Consider the following 24,447-nt stretch of genomic DNA (forward strand, 5'->3'; position numbering starts at 1 on the left):
AGAATCAGGGAGGGGATGTTTTAATCTATCTGCTATTGGTTTGAATGATTTGTTGGAGACCATAAGACGAGGATTAAGCCATTCGGCCCATCGAGTCTCTCTATCATGTCTGATTTATTATCTCCTTCAACCCCATTCCCGTATCTTCTCCCTGTAATGTTTGACGCCCTCACTAATCAACCTCCAGCTTTAAATAACTTGACCTCCTCAGCTGCCTGTGGAAATTAATTCTACAGATTCACCACCCCCTGGCTAAAGAAATACTTTCTCATCCGCTTTTCCTGAGACTCTGCCCTCTCGTTCTGGACTCCCCCACTACGGGAAACGTCCTCTCCACATCATTAAATTTAAGCCTTTCAATATGTGTCATAAGCTGTAGTACTTGTAATAAACTTATTCTTGTGAAAAGAAAAGCGGGTGACCTCCCGAGCCCCCGAGACACGCGCTGACAGGGCAGAAGTAGGGGTGCGGGGGAAAACTGCATTGTTTACAGTTAAAAGCCGCTCAAATTTCCCCTCTCGTCCCCAATCCACATTCCTAGTTTCCCAGTGGACTCTTCGATACTTACAGCTGCGCCTGCTTTATTTCCTTTTTAAAGACACAAGCACAGAACAATAAAATTTCTCGGGGAAAGCACCGAGGCACGGGGAGGTATAATTGCCAGGGCTGGCGCCGGCGGAGGAGAACGCACAGAGTCGATGGCTGGAACACGGACCCTAGATCGAAGCCTCCTGTGGTACTCGGCACTGCTCACCGTCCTGCTGGTCTGTACCAACCTGGCGCTCGGCTTATACTTCCGCAGGCTCGGACTTCAGGTAAGGGCGCCACGCTGTCGTCTGGGGCGAGTGGGACGACGCGGAGATTGCGCTGCGCTGTGGAGGACCACACACACACACTCGCATAGGCGGTCCCTCCTCCCACTTCGGAGCCGAGAGGCCACGCAAGATATTGTCACATATACCTGCCGAATTAGTTAAACGCCTACTTAAACGAATCCCTTCTGCGATACAGGACTCTTATTACACCCGTCCACACGGCCGCGAGGTTTGCTGATGTTACTTGGGAGAGTTTAAACTAGTTTTGCAGGGGGCTGGGAACCGGAGCCCGGGTCGGGAAGGGAAGGATCGGACCAGAAGGTAAATATCAGGGAAGGTACTGAAAGGCAAAATCGGAATAACAGATATGACGGGTCGGAGAGTTTGAAGTGTGTCTATTTTAATGCCAGGAGTATTATGGGTGAGGGTGATTAACTTTGAGCATGGATCAGTACATGGAACTCTGTTGTAGCCATTACTGAAACTTGGTTGAGAGAGGGGAAAGAGTGGGTGAGTCATGAGCAGGTTTCCGAAGTTTTGGTAAAGTTGGATGAGTAGGTAGAAGAGGGGATGAGTTGCATTACTAATCAGGGACAATATCACAGCTGTACTAAGGGGAGACATAATGGGGGGGGTCAGACACTGAGTACACTTGGGTAAAACTCGGGACTGAGTGCAATCACACTGATGAGATTGTACTACAGACCCCCTAATAGCCAATGGGACACTAAGGAACAGATGTGCAATCAGATTAAGGAAATGTGTAAAAATGTGATTGTAACTCCTTAAGGTTCAGGATGGCTATAGATAGGGGTAGGTATGGTCCTCGTGGGAGAGTTTGGAATCGGATACGGGCAAATTACAAGGATATTAGGCAGGAACTACGAAGAGTTAGCAAGTCCACATCAGATATGTGCAGAGTATTTAAAGATCAATTGCATAGACTACAGGAAAGGTATGTTCCTGTTAGAGCAGGGGTGGGCAAACTTTTTGACTTGTGGGCCACAAAGGGTTCTAAAATTTGACAGGGGGGCCGGACCAGGAGCAGATGGACGGAGTGTTTTGGTAATACACCTCATAAGAGAAAATAAAATATCGTGGGATATGTAGAAAACATGTGCTTTAATTTCAATTGAAAATGAACAAATGCATTACAACAAAATATCTGTCTTTGAAGTCCCATGGTATTTAGCTATTTATTGAAATGACTTTTAAAACACTGAAATTTAAATGAATAAAATACAGCTTTTTTTAATAGTAACAGTTATTATTTTAAAGCACTGAAAATTCTGTTATCCTTCAAGATATTATCATCATCACTCTCCTCCTGACTGTCTTTATTTCAAAAACGGTAGGAGTTGCAGGTCTACTTGTCCTGCTCCTTCTTATTCAATTGTCCCCTGTGCCAAAACTCAACAACGACCAGCACAAGGACAGAACAGTGACAGCGCGCCAGTATGCGGAGCGCGTCATTTGATCTGGAGCGCATTTTTTATTTTGAGAACGTACGTGCACCTGCGCACTACTCATGTCCATCACTTAACAGAAATGACATGGAACGTGTAAGGCTTATTGAAAAAAATATTTTCAAATGCATTTTTTACATAACACAACGAAGAAACTTATTTTTAATTTCAGTGGGAACAGTGTTGTTGGTCTCCCTTTTTAGCCAGCGCATCAAAGTCTGGATTTAGTTTTGTTGTGGCGAAAACGCCAGAATTGCGGGGAAAAAAACGTTAACAAGGTTTATTAATATAATTTCATCAAGTTCTGCGGGCCGGATTAAAAAGCTTAACGGGCCGCATATGGCCCCCGGGCCGTAGTTTGCCCATGCCTGGGTTAGAGGGAAGGACAGGGATAAGAGAACCTTGGATATGTAGAGAGGTGATAACTTTAGTCAAGAAGAAAAAGGAAAAGTATGTAACGCTTCGGAAGTCAGGGTCAAAAGAAGTACATCAGGAGTATCAGTTACTAAGATGGTTAGAGCATTGGCTGATTGCAGAAGGCAGCGAGTGGGAATAATAAGATCCTTGTCAGTGACTAGAGCTGTTCCACGGGGGTCAGTGTTGGGACCGCTTCTTTTTATGCTGTATATCAATGATTTAGATGATAAAATAGATTACTTTGTTGCCAAGTTTGCAGATGATATGAAGATTGGTGGACGGGCAGGTAGCGTTCAGGGAACAGGTAGGACTCAGACGGACTTCGACAAATAGGGAGAACGGGCAAGAGAGTGGCAAATGAAATACGATGTTGGAAAATGACGGTCATGCAAATAAATGTGTGGACTATTTTCTAAACGGGGAGAAAATCCAAAAATCTGAGATGCAAAGGGGCTTGTGAATCTTTGTGCAGAACCACCCTAAAGGTTAACTTGAGTCAGTGGTGAGGAAGGCAAATGCAATGTTAGCATTCATTTCAAGAAGTCTAGAATACAAGAGCAGGGATGTGCTAGATGCAGGAAGATTGTTCCCGATGTTCTGTGTCCAGAACGAGGGGTCACAGTTTAAGGATAAAGGGGAAGCCTTGTAGGACCGAGATGAGGAAAAATCCCTGTCCAATCCCTTTAGAATTTTATAGGTTTCAATCAAGCCTGCGATCATCCAACTCAGAACCCTGTACCTGCTTTCTCTCCATACCCCCTGATCCCTTTAGCCACAAGGGCCATATCTAACTTCCTCTTAAATATAGCCAATGAACCGGCCTCAACTGTTTCCTGTGGCAGAGAATTCCACAGATTCACCACTCTCTGTGTGAAGAAGTTTTTCCTCATCTCGGTCCTAAAAGGCTTCCCCTTTATCCTTAAACTGTGACCCCTCGTTCTGGACTTCACCAACATCGGGAACAATCTTCCTGCATCTAGCCTGTCCAATCCCTTTAGAATTTTATACGTTTCAATAAGATCCCCCCTCAATCTTCTAAATTCCAGTGAGTATAAGCCTAGTCGATCCAGTCTTTCTTCATATGAAAGTCCTGCCATCCCAGGAATCAATCTGGTGAACCTTCTCTGTACTCCCTCTATGGGAAGAATGTCTTTCCTCAGATTAAGGGACCAAAACAGCACACAATATTCTAGGTGCGGTCTCTCCAAAGCCCTGTACAACTGCAGTAGAACCTCCCTGCTCCTGTACTCAAATCCTTTTGCTATGAATGCCAACATACCATTTGCCTTTTCACCACCTGCTGTACCTGCATGCCCACCTTCAATGACTGGTGTACAATGACACCCAGGTCTCGTTGCACCTCCCCTTTTCCTCATCGGCCACCATTCAGATAATAATCTGTTTTCTTGTTCTTGCAACCAAAGTGGATAACCTCACATTTATCCACATTAAATTGCATCTGCCATGAATTTGCCCACTCACCTAACCTATCCAAGTCACCCCGCATCCTCTTCGCATTCTCCTCACAGCTAACACCGCCGCCCAGCTTCGTGTCATCCGCAAACTTGGAGATGTTGCATTTAATTCCCTTGTCTAAATCATTAATATATATTGTAAACAACTGGAGTTCCAGCACTGAGCCTTGCGGTACCCCACTAGTCACTGCCTGCCATTCTGAAAAGGTCCCGTTTACTCCCATTCTTTGCTTCCTGTCTGCCAACCAATTCTCTATCCACATCAATACCATACCCCCAATACCGTGTGCTTTAAGCTTGCACACTAATCTCCTGTGTGGGACCTTGTCAAAAGCCTTTTGAAAATCTAAATATACTTATGATGCTGAGGCTTCATAAGGCACTGGTGAAGCCTCACCTTGAATATTGTGAAGAGTTTTGGGCTCCTCATCTTAGAAAAGATGTGCTGGCTTTGGAGAGGCTCCAGTGGAGGTTCACAAGGATGATTCCAGGAATGAAAGGGTTATCATACGAGGAACATTTGATGGTTCTGGGTCTCTACTCGCTGGAATTCAGAAGGATGGGGGCGGGGGGGGGGGGATCTCATTGAAATCTTTCGAATGTTGAAAGGCCGAGACAGAGTAGATGTCAAAGGATGTTTCCCATGGTGGGGGAGTCTAGGACAAGAGGGCACAGCCTCAGGATAGAGGGGCATCCATTCAAAACAGAGAAATTTATTTCGCTAAAGGGTAGTGAATTTGTGGAATTTTTTGCCAAGTGCAGCTGTGGAGGCCCAGTCGTTGGGTGTATTTAAGGAAGAGATTGATAGGTTCTTGATTGGACATGGCAACAAAGGTTAGAGGGAGAAGGCCGGGAACTGGAGTTGAGGAGGAAATTTTAAAAAAGGATCAGCCGTGATTCAATGGCACAGCAGACACGATGGGCCAGATGGCCAAATTCTGCTCCTGTGTTTTATGGTCTTATTAAAGAAGCCAGGGCTAAAGAAGGGAATCAGGAAAGGCAGCAGGAGCCATAAAAAGTCCTTGGCAGGTCGGGTTAAGGGGAATCCCAGGATATTCTATATCTACATCGAGTAAGAGGATAACTCAGGAGAGGGTGAAACCGCTCATGAATAAAGGGGGAATATTTGCTTGGATGCAGAGAATGTGCATGAGGCACTAATGTGTACTTTGTGTACTAATGAGGTACTTGTTAATGTGTACACAACACCCCCAACCTTTGTGTCATTAGCATATTTACTAACCCATCTCTCCACTTCCCCATCCAGGTCATTTATAAAAATCACGAAAAGAAGGGGTCCCAGAACTAATCCACTGGTCACCAACCTTCATGCAGAATAAGATCCATCTACAACCATTCTTTGCCTTCTGTGGGCAAGCCAATTCTGGATCTACAAAGCAAGGTCCCCTTTAATCCCATGCCTCCTTTCTGTTTGAATGGCTTGCATGGGGAACCTTATCAAATGCCTTGCTGAAATCCATATACGCTACAACTACTTCTCTACCTTCATCAACGTGCTCAGTCACATCCTCAAAGAATTCAATCAGGCTCGTAAGGCACGACCAGCTTTTCACAAAGCCATGCTGACTATTCCTATTCATATTATGCCTCTCTAAATGTTCATAAATCCTGCCTCTCAGGATCTTCTCCATCAACTTACCAACCACTGAAGTAAGACTCACTAGTCTATAACTTCCTGGTCTATCTCTACTCCCTTTCTTGAATAAAGGAACAACATCTGCAACCCTCCAATCCTCTGTAACTTGTCCCATTCCCATTGATGTTGCAAAAATCATTGCCAGAAGCTCAGCAATCTCCTCCCTCACCTCCCACGGTATCCTTGGGTATATCTCATCTGGTCCCAGTGACTTCTCCAACTTGATGCTTTCCAAAATCTTCAGCACATCCTCTTTCTTCATGTCTATATGCTCAAGCATTTCAGTCTGTTGTAAGTCATCCTTACCATTGCCAAGGTCCTTTATCATAGTGAATACTGAAGCAAAGTATTCATTAAGTACCTTCGCAACCTCCTCTGGTTCCATACACACTTTTTATCCTCTTGCTCTTCACATCTTGTAGAATGCCTTGGGGTTTTCCTTAATCCTGCTCGCCAAGGCCTTCTCATGCCCCCTTCTGGCTCTCCTGATTTCATTCTTAAGTTCCTTCCTGCTAGCCTTATAATTTTCTAGATCTCTATCATTACTGAGTTTTTGAACCTTTCATAAGCTTTTCTTCTTGACTAGATTTTCTCCAGACTTTGTACATTATGGTTCCTGTAGCCTGCTATCCTTTCCCTGTCTCACTGGAACATACATATGTAGAACTCCACTCTAATATCCCCTGAACATTTGCCACATTTCTGCTATACATTTCCCTGAGAACATCTCCCAATTTATGCTTCCAAGATCCGGCCTGATAGCTTCATATTTCTCCTTATTCCAATTAAATGTTTTCCTGACTTGTCTCCTCCTATCCCTCTCTGATGCTATGGTAAAGGAGATAGAATCTCCGAAATGTTCTCCCACTGAGAGATCTGATACCTGTCCTGATTCATTTCCCAATAGCAGATGAAGTACAGCCTCTCCTCTTGTAGGACTGTCTACATATTGTGTCAAGAAACCTTCCTGAACCTAGCAAACTGCATTCCATCTAAACCCCTTACTCTAGGGAGATGCCAATCAATATTGGGGAAATTACAATCTCCTATTACGACAACCCTGTTATTAGTGCACCTTTGCAGAATCTGTTTCCCTTTCTGCTCCTCCATGTCTCTGTTACTATTGGATGGTCTATAAAAAAACACCCAGTAGAGTGATTGACCCCTTCCTGTTTTTAACTTCCACCCACAGAGACTGAGTAGACAATCCCTCAATGACTTCTTCTTTTTCTGCAGCCGTGACACATCCCCCACGTCTTTTGCCTCCCTCCCTGTCCCTTCTGAAACATCTAAAGCCTGGCACTCTAAGTAAATATTCCTGCCCTTGAGCCAACCAAGTCTCTGTAATGGCCACAACATCATTGCTTCAAGCACAGATCCACGCTCTAAGCTCATCCACTTGGTTCATGATACTCCTTGCATTAAATTCAACACATCTCCAACCATCAGTCTGAGAGCATCCCTTCTCGATCACCTGCCTATCCTCCCTCTCACACTGCCTACAAGATTTCTTGATTTGTCAGCCAACCTCCGTCTCTTCATTTCAGTTCCCACTCCCTGCAGTTCTAGTTTAAACTTTCCCCAATACCCTTAGCAAATCTCCCTGCCAGGATATTGGTCCCCCTCGGATGCAACCCACCCTTATTGTACAGGTCACTCCTGCCCCAAAAGAGGTCCAAATGATCCAGAAATCTGAATCCCTGCCCGTTGCTTGAATCCCTCAGCCTCATTTATCCTCCACCTCATTCTATTCCTATACTCACTGTCACTTGACACAGGCAGTAATCCTGAGATTACTACCCTTGTGGTCCTGCTTCTCAGCTTCTTTCCTAATTCCCTGTAGTCTGTTTTCAGGACCTCTTCCCTTTTCCTACCTATGTCGTTGGTACCAATGTGCACCACAACCTCTGGCTGTTCACCTTCCCACTTCAAGATATCATGGATGCGATCAGAAACACCCCAGACCCTACCTGGGAGGCAAACTACCATCTGTGTTTCTTCCCTGTGTCCACAGAATCGCCAGTCTGACCCCTAACTAGAGTCCCCTATCACTGCTGCCATCCTCCTCCTTTCCCTACCCTTCTGAGCCACAGATGCCAAAGTGTGGCCACTTTTGCTTCCCTCAGGAAGGCCACCCCCCCCCCCCCCCCAACAGTACTCATTGTTAAGGGGGACAGCCACAGTCTCTAGCATCTGTCCTGGAGCCTATTGCTCCTGGTTTTTATGCTGCGGTACTGTTTCCCAGATGGTAGCAGCTGGAACAGATTGTGGTTGGGGTGACTTGGGCCCCCAATGATCCTTCGGGCCCTTTTTACACACCTGTCTCTGTAAACGTCTTGAATAGTGGGAAGTTCACATCTACAGATGCACTGGGCTGTCCGCAGCACTCTCTGCAGAGTCCTGCGATTGAGGGAAGTGCAGTTCCCATACCAGGCAGTGATGCAGCCAGTCAGAATGCTCTCAATTGTGCCCCTGTAGAAAGTTTTTGGGATTTGGGGGCCCATACCAAACTACTGCAATGGGCTGAGGTGAAAGAGGCGCCGTTGTACCTTTTTCACCGCGTACCCAGTTTGTACAAACCATGTGAGATCCTCAGTGATGTTTATGCTGAGGAACTTAAAGCTATTCATCCTCTCAACCCCAGATCCATTGATGTCAGTAGGGGTTAGCCTGTCTCCATTCCTCCTGTAGTTCACAACCAGCTCCTTTGTCCTGAGTCCTCGACTAGTATCTTTGTGTCCTCTCTGGCTATAGGTGAGGTCCCAGAGGAGTAACGAGTGGCTGATGTTGTACCTTTATTTAGGAAGGGAGCAAGGGAAAATCATGGGAATTATTGACCGGTGAATCTCCCATCAGTTGTAGGGAAATTGCCGGAGAAAATTCTTAGGGGTGGGATATATGTGCATTTGGGAATCCATGGCCGAATTAGGGAGAGCCAGCATGGCTTTGTGCGTGGCAGGTCGTGCCTCACCAACGTGATTGAGTTCTTTTGGCAATGTGATGAGAGAGGTTGATGAGGGTAGGGCAGTGCATGTTGTCTTCATGGATTTTAGTAAGGCATTTGATGGATTTGGGGAGGCTAATCCAGAAGATTAAGATGCATGGTATCCATGGTGAATCAGCTGTTTGGTTTCAGAAATGGCTTGTGCACTGAAGACAGAGGGTAGTTGAAGGGTCTTATTTGAGCTGGAGGTCTGTAATTAATGGTGTTCTGCAGGGATCTGTGCTGGGACATCTGCTGTTTGTGCTGTGTCTAAATGACCTGAATGAGTGGGTCAGTAAATTTGCAGGTGATGCCACGATTGGTGGAGTTGTGGATAGTGTAGAAGACTGGAAAATAATACAGTGCGATATGGGCTGAGAAATGGCAAATGGGGTAACTCGAGTAAAAGTGAGGTGTTGCACCTTGGTAGGGCAAATGCAAGGAGACAGTACACTGTTAACAGCAAGATCCTTAACAGTGTTGCTGAGCAGAGAGATCTTTGGATCTAAGTTTATCGCTTCTTGAAAGTGGCTACACAGGTCGAAGGCTTATGGAATGCTTGTTTTTATTAGTTGAGGCATTGAGTTCAAAAGTCAAGAGGATAAGTTGCAACTTTAAAAGCTCCCTGATAAGATCTGGGTTATTACACAACACCAAATCTAAGATGGCCTTTCCCTTATAGGCTCAGGCTCTTAAAAAGCCATCTCGTAGGCATTCAAAAAATTTCCTTCCTTGTGATCTGACACCAACCTGATTTTCCCAATCCCCTTGCCTATTGAAGTCCCTATTGTAACTGTGTCATTACCCTTATTACATGCCTTTTCCAGCTCCCTTTGCAACCTCAACCCATTTTGGCTATGATTTGGAGGCCTATATATAATTCCCATAATGGTTGGATAAACTTGTGTTGTTTTCTCCAGTGTTGCAGGCTAAGGAGAGATCTGATAGCGGTTTACAAGATTATGAGAGGCATAGATAGAGTGGATAGAGAGAGTCTGCTTCCCAGGGTTGAACTCTCTAATACCAAAGGGCATGAGTTAAAGGTGAGAGGGGGTAGGTTCAAAGGGGATGTGAGAGAGAGTCATCGATGCCTGGAATTTGCGGCCTGGTGTGGTGGTAGAGGCAAATATATTGGAGGTTTTTAGGAGATGTTTGGCTATGTGAGGAAGATGGAAGGATAAGGACATGGAGTAGGTAGGAGGGATTAGTGTTTGTGTGTTTTTGTTTTGTTTTTAGCTGTTTTGGCACAGCATTGGCCTGTTCCTGTGCTGTACTCCTCTGTGTTCTATGTTCAATGAAAAGCAGTGCATTTCTGGGACCCACGACCTTCTGTAAAATCAGAGATTGCCCTGCACAGCTCCAGACCCCTCTGACATCAGATCTGACGTGGTCAGGGAATCTCGGTTCTGTTCCACTCCACTGCTCAGAGAATGTGCGATTTCTCTGCCCCTGATTTTAATTAAACTGTAGGGGATACTGTTCAAATTGAGCCGAGTGGAAATATCCTCAGAGACGTTGAGCAAGCATAGGGCAGATGCGGAAGATGAGAATTACTGCCTTTTCGTAGGGTTCTCTGGGACAGCGTGCCGAGTTGGCGTAGTGGGTAGACTTGCTGCCTAGCCCATCCTGATCTCCACTGCTGTCTGTATGGAGTTTGCACGCTCTCCTTTTGACTATGTGATTCTTTTCCCCTCTGCCCCAAAAATCTGCTGGTTGCTAGATAAAATAAAGATTAGTTTTAATTGTCACACGTAGAAATTTATTTATCATGGGTAAAATGAAACGAAATGCTTTGTTTGCTTCAAATGAAATCGCACAGCTCACTAATCCATACGTCTTTGGAGTGCTGGAGGAAACCCATGCAATCACAAACTCCTTAAAGACAGCAGCAGCAGTCGGTCATCGCAGTTTTTTGCTGTAAAGCGACGCACTAACCGGCATGCACCAGTGCTGCTAAGGAGCGCCTCGTGTGCGAAGGAGTAGATGAGTGGGATAATCTTGCAGGGTAGGAAGGGGCTGGGGAGTCCTAATCAAGGGACATGTCACAAACCATCCACTCTATGTTCCCCTTCGTATGTGCTGTCTGATCTGTGTTTTTGCCACCCCTCCTTCCTCCCCTTCACTCTTTTTCCCAGTCCTCACTCCTGACCTTTTACCTCTTCTCCTCACCTGCCTATTACCTCCCTCTGGTCACTTCCCCCCTTCCCTTTCTCCCATGGTCCACTCTGCTCTCCTATCAGATTCCTCCTTCTCCAGCCCTTTACCTGTCCCACCCTCCTGGCTTCACCCATCAGCTTCTACCTGCCCTCCTTCCCCTCTCCCCACCCTTTTCTTCTGGGGTCTTCCCCCTCCGTTCCAGTCCTGAAGAAAGGTCTCAGGCCCAAACGTGGACTGTTTATTCCCCTCCATAGATGTTTCCTGTCCTGCTGAGATCCTCCAGCGTTTTGTATCTGTTGCCCTGAATTTCCAGCAGCTGCAGAATATCTTCTTTTGATCAACTGTTTGTTCCTCTCTTTCAGCATGTGTTATCTGTGTTGTTTAAATTTTCCAGCGTTTACAGAACCTCTTGTGTTTGAAATAAAATGGGTTAGTCTGGAGTCTATGCTGAATGGCCTGTGTACCTGTGATACCTCAAGTCAAATTTATTGTCTTGTGCGCAAGTCTGGGGTAAAGGTAGAATGAAAAACTCGCAGCAGAGGCACAGACAGAAACAGGCAGGGTATCAGTTATACAGGCATATGATTATAGAGTGAAGAGAGGCGATATGCAGAACTCAGCAAGGCTCCCCAATTCTCACTTCACCCCCTACTTCCCCATGCACCCACCTTCGCCCACACCTGGTCTCACCTGTCACCTACCTGTTTGTACACTTCCTTCTTCCCCACCCTCTTTCTCTGGCTTCCCAGTCCTGATGGCAGGTCTTGGTCCCGAATGTCGACTATTTATTCCCCTCCGATGGAGCCGACCGACCTGCTGAGCTCCTCCGGCATTTTGTTACTTGGGATTTGCAGCATCTGCAGAATCTCCTGTCTACACAAGGATGTTGCTGGGAATTGCAGGTTTGATTTGGAAGAAGAGATCAGATAGGTTAGGGTGTATACGATTGGTGGCAAAGATGGAATCTGACAGGAGAGGAAGGTGAAGTATGGAGTCAAATGCAGAAGGGAGATGGGAACAGTGGGGGAGGGGAAATGGGAGTCTGAAATTGGAATTGGTTTATTATTGTCACAAGTACTGTGATTTAGAGTAAAGCTTGTCTTACAGACTGTTCATACAGAACCCGATCGGGTGACATGTAATGTATCCCGTGACCAGTGGTCTCACTCTTCACCTTGTTATTTCATCTCGTTATTTATTGCTATTTATTTATACTTGCATTTGTGCAGTTTGTCCATTGGTTCTGTTTACAGTTACTATTCCATAGGTTTGCTAAGAATGCCCGCAGAAAAAAACTCTCTGTGTTGTATGTAGTGATATATATGTACTCTGATAATGAATTTTACTTTGAAATTTGAACTTTTTCATGAGACTGCCAGCAACCCAGATTCAATTCTGCCGCAGTCTGTAAGGAATTAGTATGTTCTACTCCAGATGCCCTAGTTTCCTCCCATATTGCAAAGATGTGAGGGTTAGTAGGTTAATTGGTGGCATAGGTGGAATTGGGTGGTATGGGCTCGTAGGTCTGGAAGGGCCTGTATCTCTAAATAAAAATAAAATGGATCAATTCATTACAGAATGCAATGGAATAAATGATAAGAATGCAGAATAAAGTGTAACAGCAACAGAGAAAATTCAGTGTTGGTAAACATTAATAACTGGGCCTCCTATAATGTCAAGAGTCCAACTTAGTGTACAAGTGAAGTGTTAGGTGATGGGGTGAGGGAGGGGAAAGCAACAGGGAGATTGGGGAGAGCTGGGTACCTGGTGGGTGTTGGACGAACTGGGTAGATCAGGAGAAGAGTCAAAATGACAGGGGTTGGGGCAGGTTTCCATAAACTGGATAACTTAGGGTTATTCCGTCACATAGTTTTACATTTTAAGATCAGATTCCATCATCTGTGTCCTTTTGTCACCTCAGCCTATCACCTCCCAGCCTCTCTCGCAGCTTCTACTTTCCCTTCCTCCATCTGCTTATGTCCTCTCCCACTGACTGCCAGCTCTTGATCCATTCCTTCCCCTTCACCTTTCAATACCGGCTATCTCCATTCGATAAAGGGTCCCAACCCAAAACATCAACTAACCATTTTCATCCACTGATCTCCCGTCTCCCTCCCGCCTCCAGCTGATCTCACTTCGAATCAGTCCCTGTGTCCTCGGTGCTACATAAACGCACCAAGGAAGTGTTAAGGAGAAGGAACATTTTGGCATCAATGTTCTTTTAATATATTAAAACAAACAATGGCATAGTAACATAGGAGATAGTGTAACACATTAGTGTCAGCTGTAGGATCAAGGTTCGATTTGCCCTGCCGTGTCGAAGGAGTCACCAGGTTGATTCCAGAGACGGGGAGGGTTAGACTATGAGGAGAGATTGAGTCACTTGGGACTGTACTCACTGGAATTCAGAAGAATGACAGGAGATCTTACCGAAACATAAAATTATGAAAGAGATAGACAAGATAGAGGCAGGAATGTTGGTTCCACTGGTAGGTGAGACTAGAACTAGGGGGCATAGCCTCAGGATTCGGGGGAGTAGATTTAGGTGAAGATGAGCAGGGACTGTTTTGCCCAAAGAGTGGTGAATCTGAGGAATTCTCTGCTCAATGAGGCAGTGGAGGCCACCTCAGTAAATATATTTAAGAGGTGATTGGATAGATTTTTGCATAGTAGGGGGATTAAGAGTTATGGGGAAAAGGCAGGTAGGTGGAGATGAGTCCATGGCCAGATCAGCCATGATCTTATTGAATGGCGGAGCAGGTTCAATGGGCCAGATGGCCGATTCCTGCTCCTAATTCTATGTGATCCCTGTGACTGTATGGGCTTCCTCTGGCTGCCCCATTTCACTCCCACAGTCCAAAGAGGTTTGTTCAGTTACTAAGTTGTGGGATTGCTATCGGAAGCACAGCGACACCTGCAGTTAGCTCCCAGCACATCCACAGACTGTGGGTGTTGACGCAAATGACGCACTTCGCTGTCTTTTTTGATTTGTCAATGTACATACATGTGACAAATAAAGCTATATTTTCCATATCTGATCTTGAAAGAAAAAGATTGCCTCTCCAGAGTTAGATGACACTGTTTACTGGGTCATTAATTGCAAAGTTTCCGGTTTAAAAATGAAATGTCTTTGCTCAGGGCCAGGTTACGGGCAGAGTGGTGGGCTACAGTTCGGTTTCATTGCTGATGAAGGTTTTGAATCAGTGTTTCTCTCCCTCTCTCGCAGTGCTTCCACTTCCCACCACTGAGGCCGTCAAACTGCAGTCACGGTAAGCTCGTGTTTGTCACAGGCAGGGTTAACACAAGGTCACCAACGGCAGACAGAAACCAGGGCAGGGATCTGTGGCGCCGAGCACATTTATCACCCACGCTGCTGATAACACAGGGCTCCCTGTGGTGAGAACAGTCCCTGGCAGTGACCCACAATCTCACTGTCCATCCTGATAAGACGTTGGGGTGGAACAAAACACATTGTTTTCAGTGTTTGAATCCTTGCCTGTAGAACTTAGAATGTAAAAGCACAGTACAGGTTCTTTGGCCTACAATACTGTTAGACTGATCCAAAATCACTAACCCTGTCCTCCCAAATAGCACTCCATTTTCTATCGTCCATGTGCCTGTCTAAGAGTTTCTCAGAAGCCCCTAATGAATCTGCCTCTACAACCCCACTCCATGAACTCACAACTCTGTGTTTTAAAAAAAACACTACCTTTGACGCCCTGCCTATACTTTCCTCCAATCACTGTTAACCTGTCTCAAAGTTCAAAGTTAAAAATAAGTTTATTATCAAAGTATATGTAAGGCACCATATACAACTGAGATTCATTTTCTTGCAGGCATTCACAGTAAACACATGAAGCACAATAAAACCAATGAAAGACCTCAGTCAACAGGACCAACATGTAAAGGACAACAAAATGTGCAAATACAAAAGAAGAATAAAATGAATAACAATAATACAAAGTAAATAAGAAATAAATATTGAGAACATGAGATGCAGGGTCCTTGAAAGTGAGTCCATAGGTTGTGGCAACAGATAAGTGATGAGGCGAGTGAAGTTGAGAGAAGTTATCTCCTCTGCTTCGCGGTTGGGGTTTAATAACTGCTCCTGAACCTAGTGGTGTGAGTCCTGAGGCTTTCCAATGGCAGCAGCGAGAAGAGAACTTGGCCTGGGTGGTAGCTACAGATGTGCTCAATGGTGGGGAGGACTTTACCCATGGTGGGCTGGGCCATATCCACTCCCTTTTGTAGGCTTTTCCATTCAAGGGGATTGGTGGTTTCCATTCCAGGCAGCATACATCTATTGAAGTTTGTCAAAGTTTTAGATATTATGAAAAATCTTCGCAGATGACTAAGGACGTAGAGGCACAGTCGTGCTTCCTTTGTAATTGCACTTACGTACTGCTCTTTATTTTTTCCAGCCCTGGGGCAAAGACTTATCTAAGACACTCAAAGTTTTATACTCCTCTGAAAGATCACCCTTTGTTTTCCTATGGTCTCATGAATAAAGTCCCAATCTGTTCCATGTCTTTCCACAACACGGTTCCCACAAATCTGACAACGCCCTGGTAAATCTCTGCATGCTTGGCAGCTTAATGCCATCTTTCCCAGAACTGACCACATACCGGTAAGCGGCCTTGCATGGTTACATAGGGTTTTGTGTAACACAGTTATAGTGCCAGCGACCGGGGTTCAATGCACACCGCTGTCTGTAAGGAGTTTCTACATTCACCCCATGACCATGCAGGTTTCCTCCAAGTGCTCTTGTTTCCTCCCACATTCCACGTTAGTAGGTTAATTGGTCACATAGGTGTTTGTTGGGCCAGAAGGACTTGCTACCGTTCTGTATCACTAAATAGAACTGACAAATAAGTAAAAATAACATCCTAACTTTCATAAGGCTATAAGACATAGAGGAGAATTGGACTATTTGGTCCATCGAGACTGCTCTGCTATTCCATCATGGCTGATTTATTATCCCTCTCAACTCCATTTTCCTGCCTTCTCCCTGTGATATTTTGCACGAATAATCAAAAATCTAATAATCTCTGCCTTAAATATAGCCAGTGATTTAGCCTGCATGGCCACCTGTGACAATTAATTCCACAGATTCACCACCCTCTGGCTAGAGAAAATTTTCCTCGTCTGTGTACTAAATTACATAACATAAGAACATGAGAAATAGGAGCAGGGATCGGCCATCTGGCCCATCGAGCCTGCTGCGCCATTCAATAAGATCATGGCTGATCTGACCATGGACACATCTCCACCTACCTGCCTTTCCCCCATAACCTTAATTCCCATACTATGCAAAAATCTATCCAACTTTCTCTTAAATATATTTACTGAGGTAGCCTCATCAATATCTACCTTCTATTCTGAGGGTGCACCCTCTGATCCTAGACTCCCCCATGATAGGAAACATCTTTTCCACATCCACTCTATCGAGACCTTTCAATATTCGCTAGGTTTCATTGAGATCCGCTGTCATTCGCCTAAACTCCAACGAGTACAGGCGCAAGCTCCTCGTACATTAACCCTTTCATTCCTTGAATCATTCTTGTGAGCCTCCTTTGGACCATCTCCATTGTCAGCACATCGTTTCTGAGATAAGGGGCCCAAAACTGCTCACAACATTCCAGGTGTGGTCTAATGCCTTATAAAGCCTCAGCAACACATCCTTACTTTTCTATTCTAGCTGTAGTCAATGCTCTGATTGATGAAGCATGCCAAACTGCTCCTTCTCCATTCTGGCTCTTGGAAAAGGTTCTCCCATTGTCCTACACAATACCAAGCAACAAGATTTCTTTGTTCATTTGCTTCAGTAATTTACTTCTTACAGTGATAGCACAAATCTAGAGGGGATGCAGCAAGGATTCACAAGGATTTTGCCGGGAATGGGGAGACTGAGTTATAAGGAGGGAATGGATAGAATAGGTCTTTTTTCCTGGAGGGAAGGAGGCTGAGAGGTGACCTTAAAGAGGTCTTGATAATGATGAGGGCCTGAGGTAAAATGGATGGCAACTGTCTTTTTCCCAGGGTAGAGAAGTCCAGAAATACCGGGCTCGGTTTTAAAGTGGGGAAGATGAAAGGCACGAGTTTTTCCACATGGTGATTGGAGCAGGCTTGCAAAAGAAGAGGTGGCCATAGTGGGGGAGAAGGAGAGAGAATGTGCTTCTGTATATCACAGTATTAATATAATTGTGTCAGGGTGTAAGAGCATGTGTGTATCTGAGTGTGAGAAATGTGTGCGTGTGCATAAGGTAGTGTGAAACTGCGCGTGTGCAATATGTCTGTGCTTGTGTGTGTGTGTGTGTGTGTGAATGTACATCTGTGTGCATGAGATTGTGTGTTCCTTGGTATGTGTATACGTGGCCGAGAGTGAGTGTGAGTGAGAGACGGTCAGAGTGGGTCATGCACAGTTCACCGTCGGCTGTAAGTTTGTTGAGCGTGACGTGCTCGTTTTACCCTCTGAGTGAAGAACCTCGCCCCCAGATTCCCCTTGAGCACCCCATTGTGCCCAGTATCCTTGAATGAACCTTGGACTTTCTCCGCAGAGTTCCCCCAAAGCCCGATCCGGATCACAGACACACAAGAAGGAGATCTCATCGAGAAGCCGGCGGCTCATCTCACAGGTTTGTCCCCTCCTTCTGCTTGCAGCCCACCAGAACATCTCCCACCTGCTGAAGTGGGTCTCACCCTCTCCCCATCCCAGCTCAGGTCTATGGAGACCAAATCTGTAATGAAATTTTTTTAAAAAGCAAGGGTATTGGGGGCACAAGAGAGTCTGCAGCTGCTGGAAATCCTGAGTAACACACACAGCCTGGGTATCGAGAACACTCGGTAGATCAGTCAGTGCCTGTAAGGCAAAGGAAGTCGGGGTGCCTGGAGGAAAAGGATGGTCACAGAGGGGCAGGGGTTCTGATATTTCTATCAATCGTTCTTCGGGGTTCCTTGTTCTGTGAAGAGTAAGAATTTCAGGTTGTATGCTCTGATGTTAACTTGAACCATCTGAACAAGTGCGAGAATGCATGGGCATGCAATGAATATCTTGCTTGCTGCAGCATCGCAGGTATAGCAATCAGAGATGCAATATTCACAAGAAACAGCAACAACTAAACAAAAACTATATATAACTTTTACAAGAAAGATCACAATTAGAATAAAGGAAGTCCATCTTAGTGCAATTTCAAAGCTGAAGAGAAGTTTGGATAGGTACATGGACGGGAGGGGTGAGGAGGGCTGTGGTCTGGCTGCAGATCGATGGGACGAAGGATTTTAAAATGGCTTGATACAGTCTAGATGGGCTGAAGGGCCAGATTCTGTGTTGTACTTTTCCGTGACTCTATAGTCAAGGATTGACTCTATCTGCCATGTGTTAGGAACTTGCTATGGTGCACTGGTGTGACTTGCAAGAAAAAAAGACAATATCCAACAATTATAAAGAATTGTATAAAAAATAAACTTAGAGATTAAAGTACGGATATGGAATAAATATACATAAATACCAGAGTGTATTTAAAATGCTGAAGAGTATTTTGAAAAGTGGTTTACAGTGTTTACAGTGCAGTGATGGGAAACACATAGATAATTATTGTTGTTATACTGAGATAGTAATTTGCAGGTTGTGCCGGCTGGTTCAAGAGTCAAATGGATGAAGAGAGGTACTGTAGCTGTTCCTGAACAGGTCATTGCAAGAAAGTAGGATGGCTCAGAAGGTGGGGATGTTGTATTCTTGAGGCCTCCTGTAGACACGACCGATGGTGGGGAGGGAGGTGCTGTGAAGTTCCAAATAACACTAAATTACATTCTAAGGCACACTAAGTTCCACCACTCCTAGAGAGGGTTAATTTTGACAGAATTGAACCACCGTATGCTTGGAGCAGGAATTAGGTAATGAATGGGCTGGCCTGCACGGAGATGGGATGGTGGGAGTTTAGTGCTGGTTGATGGGTGGGGTGTTGGGTATCTCCCTTTGCCTTAAGGATGGTCAAAGACTCTGCTTCCAACCGACTTTGATCACAAGGGTAAAGGTGATTTACTGGCATTAAAGTCATGTCACAAAAGGAGTTTATTCTCGAACAAAAACCTTTGTGCACAGATGGAATGTAAAACGTCCTTGTAACAGCATCGGAGACACAACGTCCACGAGGGGGAAAAAGATGGCGCGGCATGGATGTTGGGCATCTTTGATAAGTATTGCCTTCCTGGGGCAGTGGTGATTGGTAGATATGTGCCATTAGGAGGGTGGCGCCCCAGGAGAGAGAGTGAGAGTTCAAAGACCAGAGTGGGCACCGTGTCAAGTAAAGAAGGAAGATGAGACGAGAACTTCGGATTGAAAACTCGACAGGTGCGGGGGTAAAGCGGAGGTAGTTAACCATTGGTAAGGTTAGAAGGTCTGAGTGCGCTCTGGGGACGCGAGAGACGGCAAGCACTGGAATATGAGGTGGCTTCGGTCTGCCCCCTGGTGGCGGGAATTAGAAGGACTTCCCAGTGCCAGCGCCAGTTGTCATCCAGGTCCTCATTTGCCAGAGCCGGAGATGGACACTCCCCGAGGCCCGGGCTACTTCTCTGCGCAAAACTCTACCAGAGCAGCGTCCGTCCCAGAAAACCCTGCGGAGAGTCACCTCCCCGGGGATAGAAATGTGGAATGCCGGAAGATAAGCATTCAGTTTCACATTTATTTCACGGACATCGAAATGCGCCGTCGGAAGATGTGCGGGGTAAGTCCTTGTGTACACACAGAGCGGTGGGCGTGTGGAGCGGCTGCTAGGAGGGGTGATGCCGGCAGATACAATAGTGGTGTTTAACTGGAGGCTCACGTTACGCCGCATCTGGAGAATCGCATTCAGTTCTGGTCAGCGCATTGCAGAAAGGATGTCGAGTCCTTGCCTTAGAGACGGCGCGACAGGAGGCCACTTGGATGCTGCCTAGATTAGAGCGTATGTGCTGGAAGGAGAGTTGGGACAAAGTTGGCTAGATTTTGTGGCTACGTCCCCTTGCTCTCCAGACAAGTTCCTGCAGCCCATCACAGGCGCACACCACTCTGTAAGAAAAAAACACACACTCTCAGCTTATCCCACACATACCCATTGAACTTTCCATCCCCCTCTCACGTTAAATGCACGACCTCTAGTATTAGACATTTGGACCCTGTGGGGAAAGATGCTTGCTGCCCAGTGAGTCTGCATCTCTCATGATTCCCACCCTGCAAACTGCCTTTTCCAAAAAGCCCATCTGGGGAGCGCTGCCGGCTTTTAAAAACAAGCAACTCTGTGCCATTTTAAAAGTTTCTTCCCCCAAGCAGTTAATCTGATCAACAATTCTAGTTAGCCCCCCTCAACCTCCTTTATCTGCGCTCTATCCCAGTTACTGCACTGTAGCACTTAAAATCACTTTTTGTAAAGCTGTTTCCCTTCTATATTGCTGGTATTTGTGCACAGTGTACTCTGTATCTGTTCTGTAACCTCTAACTTTACTGTATCAAATACTTTACTTTTCTTTGTTGTTGCATATTGCACCCTGACTAACACTCCACAGCATGTTTCTAATACATGTGAATGTATATGACGGATATAGTTGATCACCAGACTATCACCTCCCTCTGTTGTCCCTCCTCCTTCCCTTTCTTCCACGATCAGAATCAGATTTAATATCACTGGCATATGCAGTAAAATGTGTTGTTTTGTGGCAGCAGTACATAGTAATAAAAACTGTAAATTATTAGTGTATATACACGAGAGGTGATTGATAAGTTCATGGCCTAAGGTAGAAGGAGATGAGTTGTTAACTTCAGACTTTCTGCATAATCACTCGGAGTACAACTGCACGTGCAACGAGAGCTATACAACTCACCTCCTCCTTCCTTAGGCCACGAACATATCAATCACCCCTGCTGTCGACCACTTCTGGAGGTCCAAGGTGCAGACTTCTACAAAGAAGGGATCCGTATGCTCCACGACCGCTGGACTAAGTGTGTACATGTAGGAGGGGACTATGTTGAAAAATAAATGAGCTAGGTTTTCTAAAGTTGACTCCTTCTGCCTTAGGCCATGAACTTATCAATCATCCCTCGTATACTGTACAGTACTGTGCAAAAGTCTTATTTATGCACATGTGTACAGCTAGGGTGCCAATGACATATGTGAGTGATGATATAACCATATAACAATTACAGCGCGGAAACAGGCCACCTTGGCCCTTCTAGTCTGTGCCGACGCTTACTCTCACCTAGTCCCACCGACCTGCTCTCAGCCCATAACCCTCCATTCCTTTCCTGTCCATATACCTATCCAATTTTTTTTTAAATGACAGAATCGAACCTGCCTCTACCACTTCTACTGGAAGCTCGTTCCACACAGCTACCACTCTCTGAGTAAAGAAATTCCCCCTTGTGTTACCCCTTAACTCTCAAATCATGTCCTCTTGTTTGAATCTCCCCTACTCTCAATGGAAAAAGCCTATCCACGTCAACTCTATCTATCCCCCTCATAATTTTAAATACCTCTATCAAGTCCTCCCTCAACCTCTACGCTCCAAAGAATAAAGACCTAACTTGTTCAACCTTTCTCTGTAACTTAGGTGCTGAAACCCATGTAACATTCTAGTAAATCTCCTCTGTACTCTCTCTATTTTGTTGACATCTTTCCTATAATTCGGTGACCAGAACTGTATACAGTACTCCAAATTTGGCCTCACCAGAATGATAAACTTAATTCTAATATGGGTCTCTGTTGTGGACTGAGAGTGGGAAGGGGGCATTGAGAGAGTTGGGAAAAGGAGGAGAGGAGAGAGAGAGAGAGAGAGCGGGAAGCACCAGAGAAACATTCTCTCATGATCAATAAGCCAATTGTCTGGAATCAAATGTCCTTGCTTGGTATCTCAGGGCTGGGAGAGTCTGCACCCACCCCTGGTGCTCCTTCTCTGCCACCTGTCCCACACCCCTCCTGCGACACTCCACCCTAATCATTCCGAATATCCTCTGCTGCCGCCAGATTTACAAACTCGCTCTCCATTCCACGTTGACGAATACGGTGCTGTGTAAACTTTTAGGCACCCTAGCTACATAGAAAGAAATACTGAGGAAGTGTTCTTGGGTTCCGTGTCCATTCAGAACTCTGATGGCAGAGGGGAAGAAGTTGTTGCTGAAATGTTGAGTGTGTGTCTTCAGGCTCCTGTACCTCCTCCCTGATGTTAGCAATGAGAAGAGGGCACGAGGTGATGAGAATCCTGACCCGCTGAGTTCCTCCAGCATTTTGTGTGTGATGCTCTGGATTTCCAGCATCTCTTGTGCGTACAATCGTTGATCCTCAGCCTCCCATGCTTCTGGGAGAACAAGCCCCTGTTGCAGCTCACAGTCTCCTAGCGACCCCCTTGACCCCAGAGTCGGAACTCACCACCGGCTCTCATTACAGGTTGTTCGGGCGTAGGGGACCTGAGCGAGGAGGACACACCTGGCCTGCAGGCTCTGCGGTGGGACTTCAGCAAGGGGACGGCATACACGAACATGGTCTACGCCAACGGCCAGCTACACATCCCCCGCCAGGGGCTCTACTACGTCTACTCGCAGGTGGCCTTCTACCTGGCGTGTGAGGAGAGGGGCACTCGGGGGGCAGGCGACGGAGGGGGCACCGTGCTGGTCCACAACATCTACAGGTGGAGTGACACGTACCCGGAGCCCATCCCACTGCTCACCGCCACCAAGTCTGCCTGCGGCGGCCATGGGGACTGGCACGCTACCATCAGCCAGGGCGGCCTCTTCTTCCTCCACCACACGGACAGGCTGTTCGTAGCCGTCAACCAACCAGACATGGTGCAGCGGCAGGAGCAGAGGACTTTCTTTGGGGCCTTCATGGTGTGAAAAGACGGTTCCCAGCGGCGGGGCCTCCCCTGGAGCCTCCTTGCGTCATTGATCCTGCAGGAGGACAGGAGGCGGGAGGAGGCCGCTCCCAGGGAAGAGATTGTGTGCTGGGCATGCAAACAGGCCCTTCAGCCCAGCAAGTCAGTACAAGCCCTATAGGAGTGGAATGAGGACACTTGGCCCATCCAATGTATTCTCTACCATTCTCTGGTTTTCTTCTTTCAACACATCCATTGTTAAACCTTAGATACACCCACAGCACATTAAACCCATTTCATTCCCCATCACGTTCTCAACAGAACCCCCTCAGAATTCTCCCACCCACCTACACATCCCCCCTTCACCTCCCTTCACACCCCTTCCCCTTACCCCCTTCTCACCTTTACCCCCCTTTCCCCCACTTCAGAAATCAAGTTTTCTGACTGTTAAATCCAGCGAGGGCTGAAGTACAGACCACGGGGTGAGGGTGGGTGCATAACGGGGGGTCACTATGTCCCTGCTGGACACTGGGTGGAGCACACTGATGTTTACGGCCTAGTGCTGTTATCTGCTCGATCCCGAATCGCACAAGGCCCAGCACGTTAAAGAGATGCATTAATTTCTAACCAACGAGAAAATGGTTGGAAGGACTTATCAGGTCGAGCTGTAGCTGTGGGATTGTCATTTCGGATCAAACTCCCGCGTCTGACTGGGACCATAGAGGGGAACGGCCGATATGGGAGCAAAATTAGGCCTTTAGGCCCATCGAGACTGCTCTACCATTCATCTCGGCTGATTTTATCGCTCTCAACCCCATTCTCCTGCCTCCTCCCCATAACCTTTGACGCCCTGACTAATCAAGAATCCATCAGCCTCCACTTTTAATATACCCAATAACTTGGCCTCACAACTGCCTGTGGCAATGAATTCCACAGATCCACCACTCTCTGACCAAAGAAATCCCTCCTCTCTGCTCTAAAGGGAAATCCTTCTATTCAGAGGCTGTGCCCTCTGGCCCTAGACTCCCCCACCGTAGGAAACATCCTCTCCACAACAACTCTGTCGACCTTTCAGTATTCGATAAGTTTCATAAGATATAGGAGCAGAATTAGACCATTGAGTCACTGAGTCTATTCCACCATTTCATCATGGCTGATCCATTTCCCTCTCAGCCCCAGTCTCTGGCCTTCTCCCCGTAGCCCTTCATGCCCTGACCAATCAAGAATCTATCAACCTCTGTCATACATACACACAATAACTTGGACTCCACAGCCACCTGTAGCAACAAATTCCAGATTTACTCCTCTCTGGCTAAAGAAATTGTTCTTTATCTCCGTTCTAAAACAACATCCCTCTGTATCTGTCTTGATTCTGTCTAAGACCATAGGAAACATCCTCTCCACATCCCTTCTATTTACTTCCATCCCTTCTTTTACTATTTGATAAGTTTCAATCAGTTCACTGCTCATTCTTCTAAATTCTAGTGAGTTAGAGGCCCAGAGCTATCAAAAGCTCTTCATATGACAAGCTTTTCAATCCTGGATTCATTTTTGTCAGAATCGGAATCAGGTTTATTATCACTGTGTGACGTGAAATGTGTTAACTTAGAAGCAGCAGTTCAATCCGATACATAATCTA

The 24,447-nt window shown here is 46.0% G+C and overlaps 1 protein-coding gene across 1 annotated transcript; it reads left to right on the forward strand.

Moving 5' to 3' along the window:
- Positions 1-678: 678 nt before the first annotated feature.
- On the forward strand, positions 679-24,447 carry LOC140719683 (tumor necrosis factor ligand superfamily member 15-like). Its single transcript, XM_073034484.1, has 4 exons — positions 679-815; positions 14,197-14,239; positions 17,528-17,605; positions 22,385-24,447. Exons 1-4 carry the CDS (start codon positions 699-701, stop codon positions 22,828-22,830), a joined length of 684 nt encoding a protein of 227 aa, XP_072890585.1. The 5' UTR covers positions 679-698; the 3' UTR covers positions 22,831-24,447.

The sequence above is a fragment of the Hemitrygon akajei genome, chromosome 2, assembly GCF_048418815.1.
Source record: "Hemitrygon akajei chromosome 2, sHemAka1.3, whole genome shotgun sequence".
Lineage (NCBI taxonomy): Eukaryota > Metazoa > Chordata > Chondrichthyes > Myliobatiformes > Dasyatidae > Hemitrygon > Hemitrygon akajei.